At 42.3% G+C, this 24,839-nt stretch overlaps 1 protein-coding gene across 1 annotated transcript; it reads right to left on the bottom strand.

The window, feature by feature from the left end:
- Window positions 1-3,926: 3,926 nt before the first annotated feature.
- Window positions 3,927-11,932, bottom strand: NPS (neuropeptide S). Its single transcript, XM_055720676.1, has 3 exons — window positions 11,848-11,932; window positions 6,717-6,802; window positions 3,927-4,385 (listed from the first exon to the last, which is right to left on the bottom strand). Exons 1-3 carry the CDS (start codon window positions 11,930-11,932, stop codon window positions 4,176-4,178), a joined length of 381 nt encoding a protein of 126 aa, XP_055576651.1. The 3' UTR covers window positions 3,927-4,175.
- Between the last annotated feature and the right edge of the window lie 12,907 nt (window positions 11,933-24,839).

Genomic DNA, 24,839 nt, shown 5'->3' with positions numbered 1-24,839 from the left:
ATTAGATGCTATTACATCAGGCTATTTAATTGCCTTTCTTGCCAATAATCTGTGAAGAAGAAAAAAAATGTTATTTCCTCCTTCAGGCAGATTTTACTCGTTCGTATTTTATTGGATTTGTTCTTTTCATTTTCACCTAGTGGTAACCTTAGCTGCCTTCTTCAAAGGCACAGATCATTTTTAAGGAGCAGAAGGAGTGATAACGGGCGCAGCCCTTTGCCAAGGGCCCTTCCAGGGGTGGGGATGGGGATGCAACACCAGCTTCTGTAGCTGCAAGGCAGCCCAACCCCGGGGCTCAGGACAGGCTGGTTGCTAAAAATAGTGACTGCTATGCTTGGAGAAGGCTCTCACACCCCAAAGACGGGGGCTTATTAATGGAAACATGCCCAGAGCCTTCAAAGGTAGATACAAGTTAGAGCAAAGTAGGGTGAAAAAAAATATTGCTATAGATTCAGAGACTCTGCATGTCCTTTAAATGCATTTTAATGTGCTTTACCAAAGGATGTATGATCAAAAAAGAAGAAAATACATAGTATTACTAGCTCAAGACAGAATGAACAAGAGCAGTTGCACTTTGAAAGTGCTGGTTATAGAGGATGCCTCTCAGTCAGCCTTGCTGGGGACTGAGCGTCTCACCCATGTGTTTGGCTGGAGTGATGGACAATGCAGCTGAAAGAAGCTTGTAGACCTGGGAATTGGCTTGGCTATGCAATCCACAGGGCTCCCTGCAGGGTAGAAAACAAGCACGGGCCTTAGGATGCTTGGTCCCATGCTGAAGGTGACACGGGAGGTCACACTAACCAGGCAGCAGAGCTCACGCCTTTCTCCCAGCCCTGGGATGCTGCATTGGCCACAGAGACCTCCCTTCTGTGCCCCAGCACCTCCAAAACACTTCCCATATCCATCAGTCATGACACTGCTTATGCGAGACAGCTTGATGAAGATAGCTTCTTATTTTTCAGATGGAGAACTGGGTATATCTAAGGTCACAGACTGAATTACTATCAAAGGCCAAGACTGGTCAAGGCATTCCCAGCTTCCAAACTCACTCCTCAATCTCTAGACAAAGCATCACTCTTCCCACTGTCTAAACTTGTTTATGCTTTCTCTTTCTCTGAGCTTAACCAAGAAAAATAGTAAAGTCAACAAAACATCTTTTCACAGACTAATGAATCCCTGGTCTCCAGAAAGGAATATAATTCATTGCAGCGCATTAATTATACTCTAGGCTAGCAGTCATTCCTATTGTCCTCTTTGCACTGAAAAAAGACATCTTATGTCATGTTGGCAGTTTCTTTCAGCATAAACATTAACGTGCTCAGCCATGGCACCCTTAGATCCTTATTTTCTGACAGAGATCACTAAGGTTACTCTCTGTTCTTTCCAAAATAAATCTACCTTTAAAGTTCAGAAAAGAGTTTAGCATTTCATGTCAAAGGCAGCATAAGTGCTGTGAGTTTTCGGTGGGTGGTGATGGTGAGATGAAGCTGCCAGTGGTAGGACCACTTCTGTAAGTCAGCTGGGTAATCTACATTTTCCAGGCTGGCTTGCTGTGATTTAGGTGAGTGCGAGACTTACAGCTCTTGGTGGCCTCCTCGTACCATCTTTTTTGTATATGCAGATCCCTCAAGGTGAAGTGGCTTGTTAGAGAATGACTGGATCATAAATAAAGTGTTTTTTTTACTGTAGCCAAGAAGGTATTTTTCTTGCAGGCCATACTAAAAAAACCAACAACAAAAAAACGGATGAAGGTCTGCATGAGCAGGGTATGGGCTCTCAATTCCTCCTGGACATACCCTGCTCCAAAAGACTAAAAAAGTTAGTCATACACCTGCACAATAAATGAAAAGAAAGAGGCTAATTGTCAAAGCTACACTCACAGCTCTGTTGGCTTACAGACAACCTTGTTTATCATAGGTTACCAAGGCAGAAAAGTTTTTGATTACGTAGAAAAAAAGTAAACTGAAATGGATGTGAAAACCCCAGACAAAGATAAATCTGGACCTGTTCTGGTTTTTTCCTTTCCTGAAAAATAAGTTGGGTGGTGAGATGAGCTGCAAGGAGTGGGACAGTGCCACTCCAGATAGCTGCACTGCGACAAACACCTCCACCTCACAGAGTACGGACATGCACAGATGCAGAATACACACATTCTGCCTGCACAAGGGCATGATTAAATCCATGGAGCTTTTCTCCCCTTACATACTACAAAGGAAAGCCCACTGCTGTTGGGACACTGCACTCGGGAGCTGCGTCAGGGCTTGGCGCCTCCTGGGCACACTCACCCGCCAGCTCAGCAGGCCCAGGCCAGGAGCCAATCCTAGCCCTTCAGCTTTGCGTGGCCAAAGGCACTAAACCACCACTTTTGGGGCAGCTCCGGACAGAGCTGGAGAGTGTTCGAGTTGGAAATTTGCATTTGCAGGACATCTGCCATGGCTGAAATCACAGCAGCCCAGAAGGAAACAGGGCGAAGGCTGTGCTGTGGCGAGACCACGCATGCCACCACACTGCTGCCAGGGCTTCCTCCCACCCAGCCTTCACACAAGACAGCATGCAGGGGAATAATAATTATCTTACATTTTCCTTATACATTTTTAAAGGTCTCAGGGTGCCAGCTGACTATGAGCTGCAAGAGCTAAGCAACCTAGACACCAACAGTACCCAAATGTCACAGCATAAACTATCAAGCTGCAACAAGGCCTTTTACCATCTCATACCACCACACTCTTCATACAGTCCCTCTGCTGCCTTCTCCTTGTCTCACCTCACCCAGGCCGTGTGTTCTCCCTTCTCTTGCTTCTTCCTCGGCTGCTCCCCCTTCACTGGCTCCCAACCACTTAACTTAACCAGCCACACCGGCACCTCATCTACACCAGCCAACCCACCGCCCCTGAAGCCACCCCACAGCTGTATATTGTCAATGCTAATTAGCCCAGCTTCATTCCTCTAACACCCAAAAGGAGTCTTAAGTGTTTAAGCAGCTTTAAAAACATGATTCTGTAAACATATCAGTGTGGACAAAGGCAGATAGAAGTGGACATCACGGGGGTGATGATGCCAGTCAACCTTATTCTAGGTTTAGTAATGATCTCCTGGGTTATGATATTTATCAGGAAAATATTAGAAAGCATCCATATATTGGTTTATTATTATCTCGGCTTTGAATTCAAGATGCATTGCATGAACACTTCGCAACATTTTCAAGCTAATGTCACAGCTTGTTACACTGCGCTTGGAGAAAACAGCCACAAGGTAAAATTCACACGTGTAACTCAGCAGACGACCTTTCCTACACACCCCATTTACATATTTTCAGACCAAATGAGGGTTTTTTTGTTTGTTTGTTTTTGGTTTTGTTTTTTTTCAATAAATTAAAAAAAGAAACACCCTGTTGTTAATTACTGCACCACAACTGTAGCAGATGAGCAGAAACCACATTTGGTACATTTCATTAGATGTGTGTTGCCTATGTGAGTCAATTAATTGAGGCAGAGGGAGCTGCACTGATACCCTGCCTTAGAGTGATTTCCCAGGACTCTTCTGGAAATGAGATGACACATCTCCAGAGATTACGTCTTGCTAAAGTCATCTTAAATAACTGTATCAAAAAGAAACTAGAAGTTACAAGCAGGGCCCGATTCTGTCTTTCAGCAGTGGCCCTTCGTATCTTTGCAAATCTGAAAGGAAATGTGCTTTTAAATCTGTATGAAGATTGCCAGAGCAGTTGTCTTCAAGTAAAGGTGGTTTGGGCCAGGGCAGCGCAGGCATGCCTCGCCTCGCTGCTGGGTCTGCCTGTACGGCAGAGAGGAGGGATGCCAGGAATAACACTGACAGCCTGCATGCACACATCTAGTCAAAGCACAGGATTATTTTGGTATTAATCAAAAGCAAGCTGATTAAATCTGTAGCTTGACAAAGAAGGGGAATTAACCAAATGAAAACATTCATTTCAATACAAAACTTTATGATACTGTAACTTTGGAAACAAAGCCCTTTCTGAGAAATCCCATCTGCTCCACTTGGCTTGTGCTCTTTGAAATAAACATCTGTTTACATGCTGAAGACATGGGTACATTTGTCTCTGTTGGTTCTACCATAGAAATGCATTAAAATGATTTTAAGCACAAAGTTAAACATCAGATGCTAAAATCGGGACTGTGGTTTTGGACATTTGTTTATGACTTTGCTCTTCGAAAGGAAGTTTTTTTAATTCCTGATCCAACACCATTGCGAAAGGACCGTTTATTGAAAGGCATCTCCAGGTAAGGCTTTAAAAAAGCCAGTTCTTCATTCCTGCCCACCTTGGCTAAGCAGTTATTCAGCAGGACGAGGCAGTAATCAGATTTTCCATACAGCTGGCAATTCAAATAAAAAGGATTGCTGCTCTGAAGATAAAAAAAAAAAAAAAAAGAAAAAAGAAAAAAGAAAAAAGAAAAAAGAGAGAGATAAGAAAAGGTAAAATTATGGATTCCTGTATTTGCCAGGACTTGTTCAGTATAAAAAGCAAACTAGAAACACAAAACCAATCTAGGCTGAGAATGACAAGGATGAATTGTTATTTTCTAAGGACTCGTCATATTCAAAATCAGATTTTTTTCGTAGTTATCTAGAAAGCTTAACTGTGGTATTTCCAGGATAAAATACTGATACTGTTACAATAATGTGTATGGTATGAAATGAATTGTTTTCCGTGATGCTGACCAGTTGTGACATGTAACACAGTTTCCCTAGAGTAGCATGCATGTTTATTGCTGTAAAATGAGGGTTTTTTCCAGTTAACAATAAAACAGTATCATGTTATCACTTGTGTCAAGTCATGTAGTTTAAATGATAGATAAAAGAAAATGAAAATACCTGTAAAACAGAAATTTGGGAGAAGCTTTCTAGTAGTTATGGCTAGTTATGGTAATAGTTATGACTAAGTTTAATAATGACAAAATAGTAACGGGAATTTTAAAAAGTCTTGATTAAAATCCATGTAGGCTTATGTATGCTTTCCTTTTACTTGCACCTTACAGTATAAAAATGTAAACTACATCAAAACTTTTACAAATTTAAATTGCATTTAAATAAGCATTGAATTTAAAACAGAACATTTCCTGGCATGTCTACAGTTACTATGTGCATCTTTCATGATTTGATTTACCAGCTTGTGGATTATCTATCGAAAATAAATACTCTGCCATCATTTCTAAAGCTGCCTGTATTGCATTCTTGCTTAGGGAATGGATGCCTGCAAAACCTTGGGGTCACCACCTGCCTTCACTGGCACTGATGGTAAAACTGCAATTAGCTTCACTAAGATTAGTTTTAATTCAATATGCTGTTACTGTTATTAATGCTGTTTAGGACCTAACACTTTCCCTGTTCTGTGGGTATAAAAGGTAGATTAATGATGCTTTCTGCAACCAAGAGCGTGCGCCCAGTTGGGGCAGCTGGGCAGGCGTGGCTCGCTGACCACCCATGCAGCCACCTTTTCCCACTGACTGGGGACTTCTTCCCCAGCCTGAAGTTTCTCCCTAACAAGAAGAAATACTTTCTGCAAGAAACACAGACACAGAGAAATGCCCCTTGAATTTTTAGCTGCTAGCTCACACCCTACACAGGGACTTACACGACTGAGTAAATGACTGTTATTTTAACGTGCCAGATACTCACTGAAAGAAACTCATTTTACCGATTATATCATTGTCATAAAGAGATCCATTAAGAAACGTGGCTGCTTAGATCAAGCTGTGTCTAAACTATCCGTGAACAGCAATGGAAGATGATTCAGCAGTTACAGAAGTAAAACATACAGAGGAACCGTGCGATGGATAGATTAAGGCTAACAGGAACTTCACATCAATAAAATAAACAGCTGCACAAGTAGCCACCATTTCTGCTAGCAACAGATCACCTTAATGAAAAGATAATGATGCAAACACATCACAGGAGAAAAAGAAATCTGAACTGTGGCTCCTAGAGCTGATTTTACAGCAATAAAGAAACAGGGAGTCTAAAGAAGACTTTGTCCGAAGCAGGGAAATTGGACGTCATTAGAAATAAAATATCTCACTCCACAATGGCAAAGTCTTAAATGTTGTACGCATACTTTGACCACCAATCCATCATGGTAACCTGGTCGAGACCAGCAACTGAAAAGATATTAGCGTTATTCAAGTAACCCGTCTACTTCAGTTTTATAGGCTGTTCTGCTTGCTTTCACAGTTCAATCAGATTTGTATTACTGATCCTATGCAATGATTTTCCTTAATACATACATAATTCCCTTATACAAGAATTTCTCCTTTACCTACACACTAACAGTGACAAATAAATTTATTGGTTTATAAACTAGCTAGCAATAAGTGAAATTAATACATATATTTTATTGTACCTATTTGATTTAGACAAGGAATTTAGATGAAAGGGAGGGGAGACTGATGTTTTTGTCTTTCCATACAATATTTCAGCTCCCCACACTCTACATTAAATATGTGATAGGTTTCTCACATGATTATTTTAGAGGCTTGCATATTTTATTAGTAACTAAGGCAGAAACTGAGCTATACACCAGGAAAATTAGGTAATAATATTTAACCAATAGCTTTAAAACAAGAAGCTTCTTCCATTTTATAAAAAAAAACAGAAAGAAACAAGCAAACAGAAAAAGAATTCATTATTTAAATTAAATGAAGCATCTAATCTTCTGGTAAGTGGGGAGCATGACTTACCGTGGAAGGGACAACTGGGTAACTCGAGCACAAGAGTATCATTGAGATCCAAAGAATGAAAACAAAGTTTAACCTGCATAGACTTCAAAGAAAAACTGAGATCAGTTAAAATGGAAAACAAAATCAAGCCAAAATACATGCATACACATAAACAGACAAACAGTGTATTTTCTCCACATACAAAGTAATCGGCAGGGTTTTTACCTGATCATTTCTTACTCAGGAGTGTGTATGTGTGTACATGCAGTTATACTACCAAATTCCTCACATATCCTTTCAGTTCTTTCTTAGATGACCATTTTATACCAGAGTTCAGGAGTGAAAATGTCACCAAAGCTGATTTTATTATGACTAATTGGTACTTGTTTGGCCTTTTCTTCTTGTTAAATGGGAAAATGGCAAGAACGCACACTCAGCTGCCATTATGAAACTACCAACTGATTTCATTCAAAGTGGTCTGTTCAAATGTCTCTCAGGTGTGTTTACCATTAAGTCTGTATCATTATAGCGAGTATGGGCAGAGGTCTAAAGACTTCAGAAATACATTTCAAGAATTTTTTACCACTTCTAAGACCTTGTAAAGCCTGGCTGCAAAGGAAAAACAGTAACAGTGCACTTTAAATAGAAAGTTCCTCAAACTCAGAGCTGCCACAATACATAGAACAATATGCAACTACATAGAGCTTTTTCTTTTTCTCCCCCCCCCCTTTTTTTAAAAATGTTTACTTTTTAACGCGCCCCATTTTTAAGTGTTTTTCCTAGAACTTAAGTTCTTTGGACATTAATTTCTTCTCTTGCATGCAGACATTAAGTTTACTCAATCAAATCTTTTGTAGGATTAATAAATTCCATTAATCTCCATCAATATAGCAAATGTTTAATGTCTAAGAGCATCATTTGTTACTGCAACACATTTAATTATGCAACATTTTAGGGGAATCTGTGGTTTATTTATACAAAGTACTGTAAAAGCAGTAAGGGTCCCACAAAGATGTCAATGTTAGACTGTGCAGGCAAGGTAATGCTGAAAAACATTAAATTCAATTTTTTTCCTTAGGATGAAAACGTTAGGGATCTTTTTTTGACAGTCACAATGTTAGACATTCTCGCCAGTGATTCAGCAGCCTCAAACACTGCAATGCCTTCGGTGTTGACTCTGAAAAACTCAACATATAAGGGCTCCAAAAGGGAATCTGAGTGAGTCTTTGCGGAGACCTGAACTGTTATAAATTATGGCAACTTTAACCGGAATGCTCAGGCTTCTGATGTAGATGCATTTAATTCCAGGAGGTAGAAACCAGTAAGGCCTTCAGGTAAGGCTGGAAGAAATACAGTGGCACGTAAGAGCCTTTAATGCTTTTTATAGAAAAAAATCGTAATTTCATTTCAGATTGTGGTGGAATATTTTTTTATCATCACTGTATACGGTGGTGTTGATCATGTTAGTGGTCGATATAATCCAATGGCTCTTAAATGACTTTTAGAAAGTACATGTTTGTAGTCGCTGGTAAAGTACTTCAGGATTCTTCAGGACCAACAGGACTATGGAAACATAAGATGAAATTAGCCTCATTTAAACACTGCAGTAAGCAATCCATTTATAAAAGCTGTCAAGAGAACATTTGACTATTTGCATATTCAGAATGTGTCCTCTTATTCAGAGAGAAAATCCTTTCGTTTGGAATTGAACATCCCGTTCCGACTCGTACAGGACCTCCAACTCCAGCCGATAAGCGGATTAGCCCGTTTCTGCTGCAATGAAAAGCACTTCGGTTTGGATTCTGCTGGAGCATCGTTTAGCATCAGCTTTCACTGTATCCACATTTAGTTTAACTCCATTTTAATACAAAACTAACCTTCACACAATATTATTTGTGGAAGAGAGGGACAAGACTACGCTTGTGATTCCAGTTCAGGATTTCTAGGTTCAGTGTTGGAGCCTTAGACTCGGGTAATTTGGTGCATTAGTGAGTACTCAGGTTTTTTAAATTATGAGTTGTTTGAGTCCCTGGTGACCTCCCATTGTGCCCGGTCCGTACCTCCTATGCTTACCTTTATCACATCCCTCTAAAAGGGTGGATTTGGCCACACTTTTCGCTCACAGGTTTTGCACGAGAGGTGCCCAGAGAGGCATCTTCATCACGAGCAGGTGGTGAAAGGACAACCCAAGCGAGGACAATGGAAATCCCCAAGGAGCAAACCCAGGCAGGATGAAGCTTTGTGGAGCCTGGAGCAAAGCAGCAGGTTACAGGGAGTTCGAACAACATGGGGAACACAGCTCTTATGTGACTTTCTAAGGAAGGGCAAAAAGGTGATCAAATGCCCCCATTAAGGATGTTTCACGCAGCAGGTGGGAGAAGGAAAGAGACTCATATGGGCAACAAATCTCCCAAGCACTTTGCAAAACCAATTGTGTCTGGTCTGCACGCTAGGAAGGAAAGAAAGGTTAACCTGAGGTTTGGCATGTATTTCATTCATGCTCGTATTATAAATGCTCATGGTAAGTTCTTTCTCAGCAAAATTCTTCAGTCTGGTTTCTGTTTCCAATTCTAAAAGCCACCTATGACAGACTGCGGTCCTTAGGACCTGACTCTAAGAGGAGACAGCCAAGTAATGTTTGGGTTTTTCCCCCACAAAATCCACGAGCAGATTCCACCTTTCTAGAGGCTTTAGCCAGCTGGGCCACCGCAAACGGCTTTCACACGGGGCAGACGCAGATGGCAGTTAGGTGAGTATGAGTTACTGAGATATCACCAACCCAGAACGGGGCTCAAGGGCTTTGCCCACCTCTGAGACAAACAGACGTGGTATTACCTGAACGGAGTGAAGATTCAAGCTCTCACATTTGCCTCTCACTTCTTTGAGTTTATTTTTTCTAGCTATTCAGGATGCAATTTAACACACCACAACTGTGATTTGCATGCGTAAAGTGTATATGGAGATTTAGATACATTCAAGATATTCCCACTTCAGGTTTGGATGAATCAGGTTTAACAGAACAAGTGGCAATTGACATTTCTGTCTTCTACTCTGTCTGCAGAGCACCCAGTCTGAAGCTTTGCTCCCAGGTAAGGTTCAGTGGCAGGTATCATAGGTCATATGAATCATTAAGAACCATAATAAAAATTCCCAGCATCCATAAAATTTGCATTTTATGAGAATAAATTAGCAGCAATAGCTTCCACTTCCCTGCAAAGCCAACCACCACTTCTTCCCTCCTGCTTGCATTGTTAAAGGAACAGGGTATTGCACCTCGCTGCTGCTCTCATTTGGTTTCCCCATGACGAACATAGCCAACACATCACAAACCTTGCTGATAAGCCTATCGAGCCTTGCAGCTTAATAAGGCTAGTAGGCTATAAGCTTTAGAACATGGTACTTCCCTCCCCCATCACAGTAGTAAACGTAAAGTGTTTACACGGGCATTGTGTACCTTTGCTAAGGGATCAAAACAATAAAAATGAAAGGATACACCAAAACTTGTCTGCACGGTCCACTGGCGTAATCCCAAAACATAGTAAACCCACAGCAGGTTAGTGGTCTGGATAAAGGCAAGGTGTTAAACCTTCTTCCCTCCTAGGATGCTCACAGTGAAACCTCAGCATGGATTTCTGGGAGAAAACCGCCTGGATATTTTCCTCCGAGCTCAATTTTTTTCTTGCTTTCACGAACATCAAGAAACCACAGAGCCAGGATGACTTGCTTTGAGATCGTAGCAAGGTGCAAAATGGAAATTAATTGTATTCACAGCCTATATATCTGTTTCTAGCCTCAGTGATAATGGGAAATCCCAGCGAGATGCAAAGACAGCAGAAAAACAGAAGTCAGAAAGCAGGTTTGTTCCCTCGGTCATTATAGCTGGGTTCTCACTACCAGCAAGGGGACACAACCAAACCCTGTGCTTGCACCACTGAGATCTCATCTACAACGGCACAAAGGAGCCAAAAATTTGCTGTCGGTGCACACTTTATTTCTGGGATTTTCCCTGCCATGATTGGTTTTAATCCCCTTAAACTTGGTTATGATCCAGAAAGAGCATGTCCCTGGCCCACGGGGTAAGGGGTTGTAAGGCCAAATGGTGCAGCTCTTGCCTTCCTCCTGCCCTTGGATGTTTGACCGGGCAGCGGCTGACCGACTCCGAGCGCTCCACGAACACATGGCACTCGTGCCTGTGGGCTGCAGCCTGTCCTCTGTGTTATTTACTTCGCTCCTCTGCCGCCCAGGTGTTGGCACAGAAGTGCTCTCTGTGGAGGATGCGATAGTCTCATCAAAGGTCAGGTGCATATTTTCGCAGTCCATCGAGGCCCGCCTTGGCTGCTGTGGATAAACAGCTCTGCGCTCCTGTTACAACTCCAGAACTTCTCCAGAAGGAGACACACATTCATTGGATTTCATTTTGCTTGCTAATGCTGTCACCCACCAAGTCCTGCGGGTGATACACTGCTCAAGCTACCTGCAGACGGGAAGGCTTCTATGCTGAGCGGTAGCGTGGCAGCCCTCGCTTAAAAGACACACGGCTCCTTTTTAAAACCTAATTTTCAATGCGATTCCACTCAGGCATTGCTCCCCTCTAAGTCTGCGTTAGCAATGGTTATGGCTTCAGCAACACACCGTCTGACACACAGGTTTGATCTATGAGGAGAAAAAGAAAATAAAAAAGGCATTAAAGCAAGAAGCAGCACTGCCACTCCTGCCTCCCACTCCATAATGGCATTTTGGTCAGCTTGCTTTGCCTGGAGAGATGGTCAGCAGCTAGGAGGTATGCAGCAAACAAGCAGTGTTCCAGTACGTAAAGGAACAGGGCGCAAGGCTTGTGGACATACAGATAATGTGAACCTTGGGGCCTGAGTTGCCACCCGATTTCAAAGCACTTCTGCATCGTTGGAGCTATGCCCATCACCGTCACAACAAAGGGGATGAAGCTGCATCCTGAGCCTCCCAGGCCAGAAGCAGAAATTAACTTTAAAGTCACGTTTTTGATCCTACCTCAGACAGGAATTGTCAGCTGTGTCATAGCATCCTCAGGATTTTAAAGTCTAAATCATCATGTATAATTATATATATTCTTTTTCCTGGTTACTGTCAACATACACAGAGATGATGTGGGCAGAGACAGCATGAGTTTCCTTACCCCACGCCCTAGCATGAGGCAGAGCTGCTGACTGCGTCGAATTCTGCAGTGACGTAAAACCTGAGCCTGCAAAGCCAAACGTCATCGTCGCCTACGGACCACAGTGTGTGGCAGCTTGCCGGCCCTCTGCCGAGTGCACAAATGTCCATGCAACTTATGCTGACGCTTCCGTGTTCATGTTATATCCTTTGTGAAATGACAAGAATAATGCTCTTGGCAAAAGGACATGGCAGAAGATATTTCCAATCTATAGATGCTCTTGTATTTTTGTTAGATTTGATTCAGAAAAACAATCTGCATGAAGTGCAACAACATGAAAAACAAGCTCTCATTATTCTCTATGCACCACGACCAAATGTTAAAGTCATTTGATAATTTATCTGGAGGAAAAAAAAAATAAAAAAGCAGAGCAGACAAAACTTGCTCAACCCATTAAGGGTAGACTCAGCAACTGAAAAGTGGCAGTAATTAACATTTTTGCTATGCTTATTTGTGCATGCCAGCATAATTTATGCTTTCAGAAATTTCTCAAATAGATCCTACAGGAAGTTGCTGCCTAAGAAAAGATGTCAGTGCTGAGCTAAAAAGACACCTGTCAAAGCTGAAACCCAATTTTTGTTCGGATGCAACAAAGATCTCGATGATCTGAGAAAGTCTGAATAGTTGTTGAAGCAGAAGCAAGAAAGAGAAAAGAGCCTAGATAGACAAGAAAAGGCAAAGTTTTTTTTGAGGAGGAGGAGAAAAGGATGTAGGAAAGTCTGATGTGACTTAAGAAGGAGAGATCAAACTTTAAAAGAGTCAAGGAAAGCTAACATAAATAGTATAAATAGCAGGGAATAGGGAGAAAGAGTTGGGTGGCTTTGAAGGGCATGATTTGTTATATATGCTATTGCGTTGTATCTCAGGGTTCTCCCTGGATAAGGCTACGAAAGACAAGGAAACACATCCAACATTTTTTATTATGCTAAGATGCCAACAGAATATTCTGGGTCAAGCAGTTTTGCACATTTTCATTTACAGAATCTCAGTACAAAACCATTTTTTTTTTTTCCTGCTCTCTGAGTCCTTGAGATGTTATACCAACAAGCACTGTGTCATTTGGGAATGGAAAAAAGGGAGTGACAAGTTAGTCCCGGTAGCACAGCTAACCCAATGAAACACTTCAGGGGAGGAGGCAAAACATGGGACATGCACCTGCCGACCTATAGGAACTGCAAGGTCAGTGAAGGACACAGAAGATGTCAAATGCTCATCAGGACACTCACCATCACAGACTGGACGGAGAGGGGTGAATTGCTCACACCTGAGCAGGTTTTTATGCAATTTGGAGTGACCTTCAGGAAGGAAAACAGGTCAGCTGAAAGCAAAACATCTGTCACCGGTCTCATTTCCTCTTCAAACAGTCCTGGTCTGATCAGCTGGGAGAGAAGCAAAGTTACCCCTCGTCTGGCACAGAATTATGAGAAAATATCCAAATTGCAACTCAGGGGTGGCTCATTTCCTTCTGAACAGGCAACATTTGTGAGAGAGAAATCTCAGCTGTTCCACAGATCAGCTCTTGGCATTTCTGGAGAAGGGTAAGATGCCAGTTTGAATTTGTGACACGAGACCTAAAGTTCCTTGAGGAAATAAGTGGCTACATCTGCAACAGCACTCATCATTTGTAGGAGGTGAGAGGACACACCTTTTTTCTCCACAATGCAAAGCATTTTCCATCTGTTCTTCCTGCTCTTTTAACTCGCTGCTATTTTCTTTCTACTTGTCTGTGCCACTTAAAATAAGCAAGAATATTGCAGCCTCTTTAAAGGAGCCATCCTCTTTCACAAAAGCCTTTTGATGGAAGGGTCTTCTCCAAAATGACCTACCAAACAGAAAACAAAAACCCCAGAGCAAGCCTCACATTGTGAATATGCTTGTGCTTTTAAATTTTCTGGTAGGAATATAAAATCAGACTGCAAATCTGCCGTGTTCTACAGGCAGTCGAGACACAGACGTGGTACCCAGGCACCGGGAATGCTCCGTGCCTTTGGTCTTCCACGACTGACGGCAGGGAGCTTCACTACCTTGCAAAATGCCAGCCCTGGATCATTACTTGGCAACTATCCCTGCTTATAAAGTTCCTCAGGTAGGAGAGAGGTAATGCTGCTGTCATACAATTCGGTGCCCAAGCTGACATGCCTTTTGTCTGAACATAAGCTACCGAGAGGCCCGATTTCCCCTCTTACAAAAGGCTTCATACCAAAATACCACATGCCAAAATGCAAGCATTTCTTCATACCCGATTATGTTTTAGCACGTGATATAACTCCTCAAGAAGTTATATCTGCCTCCCTTACTCTTCTATTACACGCATCAATACCTAACCTGCAAACCTCATCTCTCTCCCTGTCTCCGCCTTCTGAATTCCCCTTTTAGCAGCAGGGTCTTCGGGGCTTTTTCTGATCTGTACCCCTCCCCACAGCTGCTAACTTTGGAGGTAATCAACTGCTACTTCTTAATCAAGAGTACAGATCAGCATGAATAAACATAAAATCCAATATTAGAAGAGCTGATATAACCGCACTCTTGGGGGAAGAGGAAAGGACACAGATGCTGAGGATCAGGATTGTTCTCCACGGACAGGACACTAGATATTCTCTAGCGACTTACTACAAAGTTTCATTGCTCCAGTCTCACAGGAAAAGTGTTGAAGGCACAGTACATGAAAAAGACCAGCTCTCCATTCAGCTTGACACTATACTGACTGCCAGAAGCAAACATGTAGTCCACAAAAAACGCTGTGACTCTTTTTTCCTTCCAAAGAGCCTGCCTGCTGACAGCTAGTTCTTTCATTTGAGCAGTAAAGGTTCACGCTTTTAAACCCAATTCCCATCACACAACTACACTGAAAAAATTACATGATGGACTTCAATATTGCAATTTTCAATAAAGACTGAGCGAACCCCAGCTGTGAGGAGTGAAGGCAGACAGGGTATAACTTTCAAAGGGGCTGACGGCCTGTTTTTAAAAGCAAGAAGCACTGGGAGCTGAAGGACTTGACTGTGCAGCAGCAAGGAGCACACCTGAATTAACACTCGTGGAAGCACCACACGCACCACTCCCCTGGTCCTCAATGCCGAATAACCATGCAAGTGTGGTGGGACCCAAGCCATCCCAGCGGGGTGTATGGGCGTAGGGACTGTGCCCTGGAGACAAGGTGATGCTTCTCCTGGCGCTGCGCTGAGCACCATCTCCACTAGCTCAGGGATCTCTGCGCAGGTCTCCAGTGCCTGGCACGGGTCTGCCCTTCGCCATTTCTTCAAGAGATCTGAGATGCTCCAGACTAGTACAACAAATTATGAATGATCAGCTAAGAAAGCGAGGCTCACACAGTTCCTAGCCTCTGCCACAGCAGGAATAACAGGACCACGTTACGTATAGGAAATCCCTTGAAACTCAGATAACCTTACAGTTCTCTGCCTTGCCAAATTTCATAATATCAGCATCATCTAAGCCAAGAGGACAAGAGCTAAAAATACCCTGATTCACCTCATTGCAGGCTTCTAATATGATGGCAGAGTCTCCTAACATGTGCTCTTTTCAAGTGTTGAAGCTTGTGGCCTTAGGGCATGTCTATACCACGGGCACATCAAGCTAGCTTGGATACCAATAACTGCACACCAAAGACGTGACCAAGAGGCGCAACCCAAAGATTTCCCAGTTCCCTGGAATGATTCACAGTTCAGCTCTGCTGTGGTTTCTTGATGTGCATCTCAGAGTCAACGTGTGAGTTTTCAGCGCCAAATTATGCACTATGTTCTTAAGTCACATCCAATTCTTTTACAATCCCTGTAGTTCACAGGCTGTAAACCGGCTATTTCCGTTCCAGATGTCAGAGATGGGAAAGACAGAGCCTGATGATGTCGAATTTCCCAGGGCTGTTTTCTAACCTACAACCTTTCCCAAGGCCCGCTGACACATTTGGGGTGGCACAGCATGAAGAGGGGCTGGGGCTGGGTTTTGAAGAAGAGCAGATTGTGTCCATGCAGACTCTGTGTTCTCTGCTACGCTTCTGAGGCCAGTCCCATGTTCTGCTAGAATGACTGCGGTACAAAACTAAAATGCATTGACCACGGGTTTCCCCCCCTGTATTAAGTGATCTTTTGATTCCTCCCTTCCTATTTTTAGCCATGTGGGGGTTTTGTCTCTGGTATGGCTAATATTCCTCCTGGTTCACCCGCCCACCGCTGGACCCTGAGCAGCATGTCTCCCACGTTCACAGAAGCTATCACCCACTCAGTCCTGGCTGGCCGGCTGTGGCCGGGCTACATGTCTTTCCAACCTGAGCCATCAAATACTCTTTATTCTGGACAATACCAGACCCATGAAGGACCTTAACTTCAAGAGGAAATGTCCAAAACTCATCCAAATCATATTTGCTTTTCTAACCTCCGGAGAGGATGGCGAGGCATGTTTGCTGACTGCAAGCTCTGTAGCATGAAGAGAAGCTGGCCAGGCAAACCCTGCACCCTGCTGTGGATGAAGATGTTACAGTTGCCTGGGAAACTGCTCCATGGGATCACTAAAATGTATTCTATATGTTTGCCTTCAAATACAAGATTATCACCTTGTCTACGAGCAGTGTCAGAAGAAAATCCTGACACGAAATAAACTCAGACTGTAACCTGCAGAAATCAATTAACTCTTTTACGGCATTAGCTGAAATTTAACGGAGCTAAAGCCAATATAAAATGCATCGTTGTCCAACATCACCAAATCTCCCCTGAAAGAGTAAAGGTGGGTTACAGTTACAGCATCTCATTCCTCAGCAAAGGACACAAGGTTTAAATCCGCTGGTATATTATTAGCAGGTGAAAGAACTGGCTGGGGAGAGACAAAGGTTCTATAATCAAAGGAAATGGCATTATTCAAGGACTGAGATTATTTATTTAGATTCAATATTTACATATTTGATTATGTTTTTTTTCCTATTTTATGAAAGAATACATTCAATACTTACAGAAAGAGCACCTGTAGCCCTCAAACCCAGCCACAGATGGGTGGGGGGGTACATCCTCTGCTTCCTCATCGCAATGAGCAGTGCGGGACTCATGCTTAGCCAAGAGGTTAGAGCTCTGCCACATTCCTCTCCCAAGGTTTTCTCTGGTACTGCACTCATGATTATGCTCACAAACCCCCACAGACTTCATGGTGAAGAAATTCCAGTAAGAGCTGGCAAATGCTGATTTGGGGGAAAACAGGTTTAATAGCGAGCAGGAAGGAGTAAGGAATTAAGGTTAGATGACATTTTATTACGAGATAACAAACCAACAAGCCAAAACAGGATCGTGCTGTGTCTGAATATGGTGGGGGGATGACACTGGTTTTAGAGGAGAAAGAGCAAGAAAGAGTAACAGAATATTGCTCAAAATGTTCTATTTCCACAGCACTTTAAACAAAGAACCCAGCATCATTTCACTGCTTGCTTACCTTAAATCAAAAAACAACACTGTGCTTTAATTTCTCCTGTGGGTGTAGTCAGCTCTTAAGTTAAAATCCAGGCTTAATATCTTCTACTCATAATTTAGGTCACGGGCTGGGAAGCAATATAGGAAATAAGAGAGAAATTTCAAGCTTTGCAAGAGATGCTAAAACTCCATCCTCTGCTTGCGGTTCCCAGGGCATCAACTGCATAGACTCCTCTGCTCTGAACGAGCCAAGTCTTGCAGCCAAAAATGAGAGGCTGAAATTCCTTCAGGATTTAAAACCCGAGTTACCAGGCCTTTGTCAGGGTCTGTCTTCCATCTCTGGCTGCTCAGCTGGCTAAGGTCAGCAAAGAATTTGTTCTGCTCTTAACTCTGAATGTCTTGTACCCCGTGGGCAGCTCAAAAAGCTGCAGAATAAAGTGAGGTGCGGGGCTCGGAGCTGTGTGGCAGCATTGGGAGCGCTCCGCTCACAGCTTCGCTCTTCTGCAAGGGTCAAAGAGAAGCGAATAGGGATTGTCAAGGAATCGTTGGGATCATGCAGTGCACATGCATGGAAAAATGGAAGAAAAAAATGTGTTTAAATAGCAGATTGCAATAGTTCCGGTCTGGGAGCATTTTGGGGGATTATTTTTTTTTCCATTCTTTGGGTAGTGTTCCAGTCCTTCACTTAAAAAATACCCATAAAACAAAACACCCTTCCACTCTTGTCTCTGTTACACAATTTGTGGCATTATTTTCAGTATTTCAGCTGTGGTACTGTATATCATTAGAATTACATACTCTGTTATCAGTCATTGCTGTGTGACTTGCTACCGTTTATTATGCTCATACTCATATAAACATAATTACATTGCACAAGGCTATAAACTCCACATACTGGAGCATGTAAATATCTTTCTTGTATTTATTAAATTGTGTTTATAAGCATTCTTACTAATTTGTATTGTTTCTTTCTTGTTAAATATAACAACAAAATATAATTGAGTCTTCCATTCCTAACGGGAGTGGGGTATTTATTGCTAAAATATATGTGCATAGATTTTTGTACATCAGAAAATCATCTGGAATCTTAGACAAATGCAGCAGTCTGGTAAGGAAGACCTGTGATTTTTGCTAGTTCATCATCAGGCCTGTGCAGATTGTTTTGTCCAGCTAGAAGAACATGCTGCTAAAAACACAGTCAGGTCCTTCAAAACTGCACAAACAAAATTAAACCTCCAGGAAATTGTATGCAGTTGGTTCCTAACATATATTTTAAGTGTAACTGATTTTAATTTTAAGTGTACTTTCTTTTTTTAGTATTTCAGCTCTGGCTTGATTTGACTAAGCGATGTTTCAGGAGAAAATGTTAGAAATAATTAATCACATCAGAGGTAAAGATGCCATACTATTTTAGTGTACATCCGATGATACTGCAGAGAACACAGAATTTTATGTGACCCATTACCAGCCTGCCTCTCTGTATGGTAAAAAAAAAAAAATAAAAAAAATATAGAAAATTATATTTTGCATATTTTCCTCTTGTTTTAGCATTAATTTTAAGTAAGTTTAGTAAGCATAGCACCAGTCTGACAGACCAGTCAGCCGAGGCTGGACCTTGCTGCCAGTGTGCTCAACAGTGAACCGAAGGGATGACTTCCAGCGGCTGGGATGGCAATTCCAGCATCCATGCTCTGATAATTCCTTGGCCTCGCAGCAAGGGCTGCCAATAAGGCTGTCAAATTAGCACTTGGGGAGATGGCGTCCTGGGACGTGGACTTCTTCCCTGTGGGTGAAAAAACCTGTTTCAGGCTGGGCCTCAAAGAGCCCACTATCAACAAGGGCTGGAGAGCTGTATTAGCCTCCTGGACGGGGGGAATCAATATCTGGCAACTGTTCCCAGAGATATCCAACCTGCTCTAAAGGCTCATTTTAAAAACAAATACAGCTTCAAGATATTATCGTGATGCAGGAATGCCAGCGATGCCTAGCCTAGCCAACTCTCATATCCTGTGGTTATTTTTTCTTCATTTGTTTAGGCACTCCAAACAAACCACCTAGCACCACTGGCCACTGCCAAAGCACCTGCAAGGGGGACGTGCACCACCTCTGGTCATACTGCAAAACTCATCCCATCAGGGATACAGTCATAGCTGGGCCCAGCAATCCACTCTTACCTTCTGTTCTCCTGAAGGCAAGAGCTGAAAGCCCCTGCCAGAGCTCCATGCCACCAGCACACAAGATCTCACCAGAAAGCTCCGTGAGAACAGTTTTCCAATGCAGAGGAGAAAAATGACTGTTTCCCCAGGAATACCAGATCCCATGTCAAAAAGTAAAAATAAATAAATAAATATATAAACAGATAAATAAATCCATTAAGTGGGTCAGAAATCCCTAAGTTTCTATGAAATATTTTGTGACAAAGCTAAGCAAGTACATGAACAGAATGTCAAGTAACCAGATAAAAAAGATTTTCACATGCTGTTGGACAAGCCATAGATTGTTGTTTGTATTTTTTTTTTTTTTTAATAACTATGTTTTCTTCTCAGCCTTTCTGCAAATAAACTTTGCTATACATTTGTTAGGGAGAGCGATGCAGCAAAACATCAAGCAATAAAGAAGAAGCAATCTGTGCCGATTTCCAGGTGGCTGGTCAAAGACATTAGAAGTTTCTGGAGAGAATTCTGGATGCTGATTAAAACCCCACAACAGTCACAGGTTTCCTTTACATCATACCAGCCGCTCTTCTCTCCTGTGTTACTACACGTAGAGGAGAAAAATGCCTGGGCTGAAATGTCCTTGGGGGAAAAAAATGGTGATGCTACAGTCCTGGGGGATGCTGATGGAAAAGTCCATGTGTTCCAGTGTGTGCCTTTGCCCATGGAAAAATCCACGAGCATTTAAGACATTAGAACTTTATGCAATTATTTTATTCTGTGTTAAGTGGAAAATAGGAATCGATATTTATTGTGCACTTCACAGTCCTGTGTTTAGCTCCAAAAAGGCTTTACGTTTGATAGCCAGAGAGACTATATGTCGACAAACATATGGACTGTGCATGTTACAGACACATTATGAAGCAGATTATTTTGTGAAATAGCTGAGAGCTTCAGGAATTTTTTCGAAATGCCTAACACCACTATGCAATTGTAAATTAAGTGACTAAATTATTTGAGATTATAATTTCAAACAGGGTTTCTATATTAGAAAGTCTTTTGTACTTGCTTCTAAGAGTGTGTGATTTATATTGCAATCTATAATTTATTTTGCAATAGTACATATCTCTATTGATTTTCATAATTAGTATTATTGCGATGTTTTGATTCTGTTTGTAACATTTGCATATGTTTACTTGAAATTTCTTTGAGCCAGTACAGCCACATGTTATACAGCCCTGTCCTGCAGTGGCAGAGAACTGGAAAAACACTCTTGCAAAGACTTCAGCTCAGCAATTTTTATAGTAAGATGTCCTCAGGGTACTGATTTAAACTTATTCCCAGAACAGGTCCCGTGAAGGACTATACTTGTCTGCAGCAAGCAGGTACAGACCATTCCTATCCATCTCTAATGCATTGCCTCTGCACACAGAAATGGGGATTGACATGCTTTTTGCCTCAGATTTTAGCTAGAAAAGTATGTATTGATGTGATTACCTTGGAAAGCACAGTTTTTCAGTCCTCCTCCCCTTTTCTTCTGCACTGAAGAGCAGCCAGCTTCTGGGAGAGTACGGCTGGGAGCTCATGACTTTTGAAGCGCCGTTCAGTCGGCTGCAGGCTCAGTGATGATGGAAAATTCTAAGATTTCAGTAGTGGTAGCGTTAATCTGGACTTTCATTGCTTAGCAAATAATTTAAGAGAAATCATTACAATGAGAAAGTAAATTAGAAAAAGCACTGACATAGAAAAACGTCAGATGAGATGTAAAGGATGCTTTGTCCCAAACTCAGGTAAAGCATGTGGTAGTGACATGCTTTTTAAATATTTGCATTGCCTTGGTTTACATTTCTTTGTGCAGCTTACCATTATCAATAGCCTGAGCTTGAGACTGTGCTGAATACACTAATTCCAACAAAAAAGAATTCACAATAATAATAATAATAATAATAAAAGGTGCAAAAGAATGTCCACAAAGATCGATTTGAAAGTATAGTGGTAATAATGATCTCAATTATTGTAGGAAGCCCTGAAAAATGAAGGCATTTCACACAGTAACTGAATGAAGTGGGCAGACAGCAGAACACACTACCTGGCACGGCAGTCATAAAGTGTTCACGACTTTTAATTACATTGCTGAATGTCTGCTTTCACAACAAGTTTGTGACAGAGTCGGCCATACAAAAACCTGCGGGTACACAAAAGTCTGTGGCCGTTCGCAGACATGAAAATGAGACTTCCAGACAGCCGTCCATGAGCTGAGAGCTACTGCCAGCTCTTTGCTGTAGTAACAGGAATATGTCTAGAAATGTCGAAAGGTCTTTATTGCCGTCTGTAGCATCTCCCAAGTCAATTCGCACAGCAGATGAGGAAGACGTGGAGAAACAAGGCCGAGACTGCAGCGCAGTATCTCACCCCTTCCAGTATTACATTCTGAGATGCTGAGAACAACGAGGATAGAAACGATGGGTAAAATAAGTGGGTTTAGGAAAAGCTCCTATCTGCTTTCTGCGGCAGTTAACGATCAAGAGATTATTCGCACGTGAGAGTGAGTTAAGGCGCAAATGTCCTAAACCAGCTTTGGATGGAAGTGCTGTCGTGGCGTGACGATGCCAGCGGTGCCAGGGCTGGAGCCTGCAGCTACTGAGGCCACATGGGGGACGCTGCAAAGGGCAGCACCCTGAGAGCCAGGAGGGACAGGGTTTCACTGCCAGCTGATGAAATCTTGTCCTAGTACTGCTGTTACTTGTTATCTCACTGCAGTGTGCCCAGGAAACCCAACCAGGCGTGAGAACCAGGCTGCACTTTGCCTTATAAGAAATAAGAAAAACTGTCCCTAGCTGTGCCTGATTTTTTTTTCTTTTTTTTTTCTTTTTTTTTCTTTTTTTTTTTTTTCAGGATATCTCTTAAGCCATTCCTGTCAGCACACTCTCCTGAGAAAGGACCTGTCAAAAAACAGGTGTCCCCAGAAACGAAGCACTGCATGAACATTGATCATAATAGTAATTATTTTGCAGTTTGAAGAGGAATGTTTTCAGCGTCAGACAACTGTGGATAATGGTCCTTTTCCTGCCAGCTTTCATCAAAGGTCACAACAAACCCTGCGTAGCTCATGTCTGCATGACAGGATCTCCCTTCCTGGGAGATATTTCTCAGTACCAATGAGTGAAATGCCATGGGATATCGCGAATGAAGACAGAAAAGGAACTTAATCTCACTGAAGAGATAAATCTCCCTCATCCAGATGTCACACAACAAGGAAGAAGCCTGGTCAGTCAAAACTGTGTGGTTGTTTTTATAAATGGCTTTCTGCACCCAGCAAAGCTTCCTCTCCTGACACTTGCGTGATGGACTCACAACCTCTCCTTCCCTCTCGGAATGCTAGCAGCCCTCCTCCAGGACAGCTCACCTTTTTGCGCGGAAGGGTCTGTGCTTTGCAACCGTTCAGTAATTTTTTGCCTGGCTGGGAAATGCTTTCCCATAGCTCCCTATTTTTACTAGGGTAGCATGCAGGTGCAAAACCACTAGAAATGGGTATGGAGTGGAAAACTCCAATTCCTTCTTTATTTTTCATACTCCTGCTTTCCCTCTGCAATCTGTTGCTCTGCCTGAGCCATTACCCGCCTTTGTACAGCTGCTCTTGAAATGTCACAGATCTGTTGCTCTGGAGCAGACACCAGTGTTCTTCATGGATTATTGGAGGGACAGATGGCCTCGGAGTGAGCTCTGCTCAGTCCCACCAGTGCTGGTGAGGGTTTTCCCCAGGAGTGCAGATCCAGACAGTGCTTGCTAAATGTGCGGAGACCGAGTAAACCACGTGCCTCCTGCCATGGACCATCCTGCTCCCCCTCGGCCCATGCCTACATCTCCTTGCACCCGGGTGGTGCTGGCGTGCTCAGACCCTGGGCACTCTGGGACCACCGAAGCTGCTTTAATATGTACCATCAGTTTCAAGCTGATGGAAAAGAGGAAGGATTAGGTGACATCATTGACGGTTATGGAGTGTAACGGTTAAAGGCCCTTTCCCTGCCTCTACCAGAGCCTTTACAGCCACTGTTTTTTTCAGACATAACATGCAAAGTGGTATTTTCGCAGTGCTGGGGCAGGCGGCTCTGAGCTGGGCACGAGCAGTTCATGCATTGGTGTATGTCTGTGCAAGAGCACCCTGAGCCAGGAATTTCTCTCACTGAGGTTAATGTGAAAACCTCTTCTGATTTCGGTCATGTAGAGTTAAAACACGTAGGCGGTATTTATCCAGTTTGTAATGAGTGATCGCACAGGTGTGTCTTCTGACTGCATTCAAAACTGGGTGGCAAACGATGTCAGGAGCATCAGCTTGCAGGGCTGCGATGTTAACAACAATACCAAGGATACCAAAAGCAAAGTGGAAATAGTTCACATGCACTAACTGCCTGGGACAGCAAAAATGGCAAGAAAAACATCAAATTTCTAGAGGTTTAAAACGCTGGTGGCAACAATGCATATATAACCATTTGGTCTGATTCCCAGAAAGACACACTTGTTCCTCCTGACTGGGTGTTGAGTAAGAAACACACTTTGGGGATGCAGCCTGAAACATGACAATTGGTCAGAGCTGCTTCATTGCTTTAAACAGACAATATTTGTTTATATAAAGGTCTAAGTAAAATGTTGTCTCTGCAAGCTGAGTCAAGTGCTACTCAACAGGTTCCGAATCTCTTGAGCAAGTGGAGACGCAGTCCATGTGACACAGACAAATGTGAAGTGCAGTGCAGATAGAGTATAAAACTGATCAAATGGGGTGCAAAATGAAGAAAACAGAACTAAAATAAATCTTAAGGCTACTATCTGGGCAAAATGTCTCTAAAGGGGAAAGCTTCAAAAATGATGGGATGCAGTCCATACCTCAGGATGGGACTATTTAGGATATGGTAACTGCCTGGTGTTGCCATTAATATCAAAGCATGCACATGCAATAGCAGCATGTAGGCACAGGTATAAATATTTCTTGGGGAAATATTTTAAAATTTTGCTATACAGGATGAAGGTTTCTAAAACATTGATCCAGCTAAGCTGGCATGGTCTCATTTTCAGCACCGACTATTTACATATGATAAATAACTCATTCCTCTGAATCCTTCCTAATAAATAAATAAGTACCCTTGAAAAAAGGATTATTTTCATGTAGCTAGAGAAAGGTGTTTTGATTGCTTATGGATTTTTTGAAGTGCTTTAGATCTTCCTTTAAATTTGCTCCTTATGTTCCAGGAACAAAGATGATTGTCAGGTTTGATGCCCAGCCTTGCAGCAGAAGGCCATAGAGAAGCATATTCCGGTTTTGGTGTGCAATTTAAGAGCCAACTTGAAGATTCAAAACTACCTTAAGACTCTTAACTAATCAAGGCATAATATATGT

The sequence above is a fragment of the Falco cherrug genome, chromosome 9, assembly GCF_023634085.1.
Source record: "Falco cherrug isolate bFalChe1 chromosome 9, bFalChe1.pri, whole genome shotgun sequence".
In the NCBI taxonomy this organism is placed as follows: domain Eukaryota; kingdom Metazoa; phylum Chordata; class Aves; order Falconiformes; family Falconidae; genus Falco; species Falco cherrug.
This window is presented reverse-complemented; position numbering and strand designations above follow the sequence as displayed.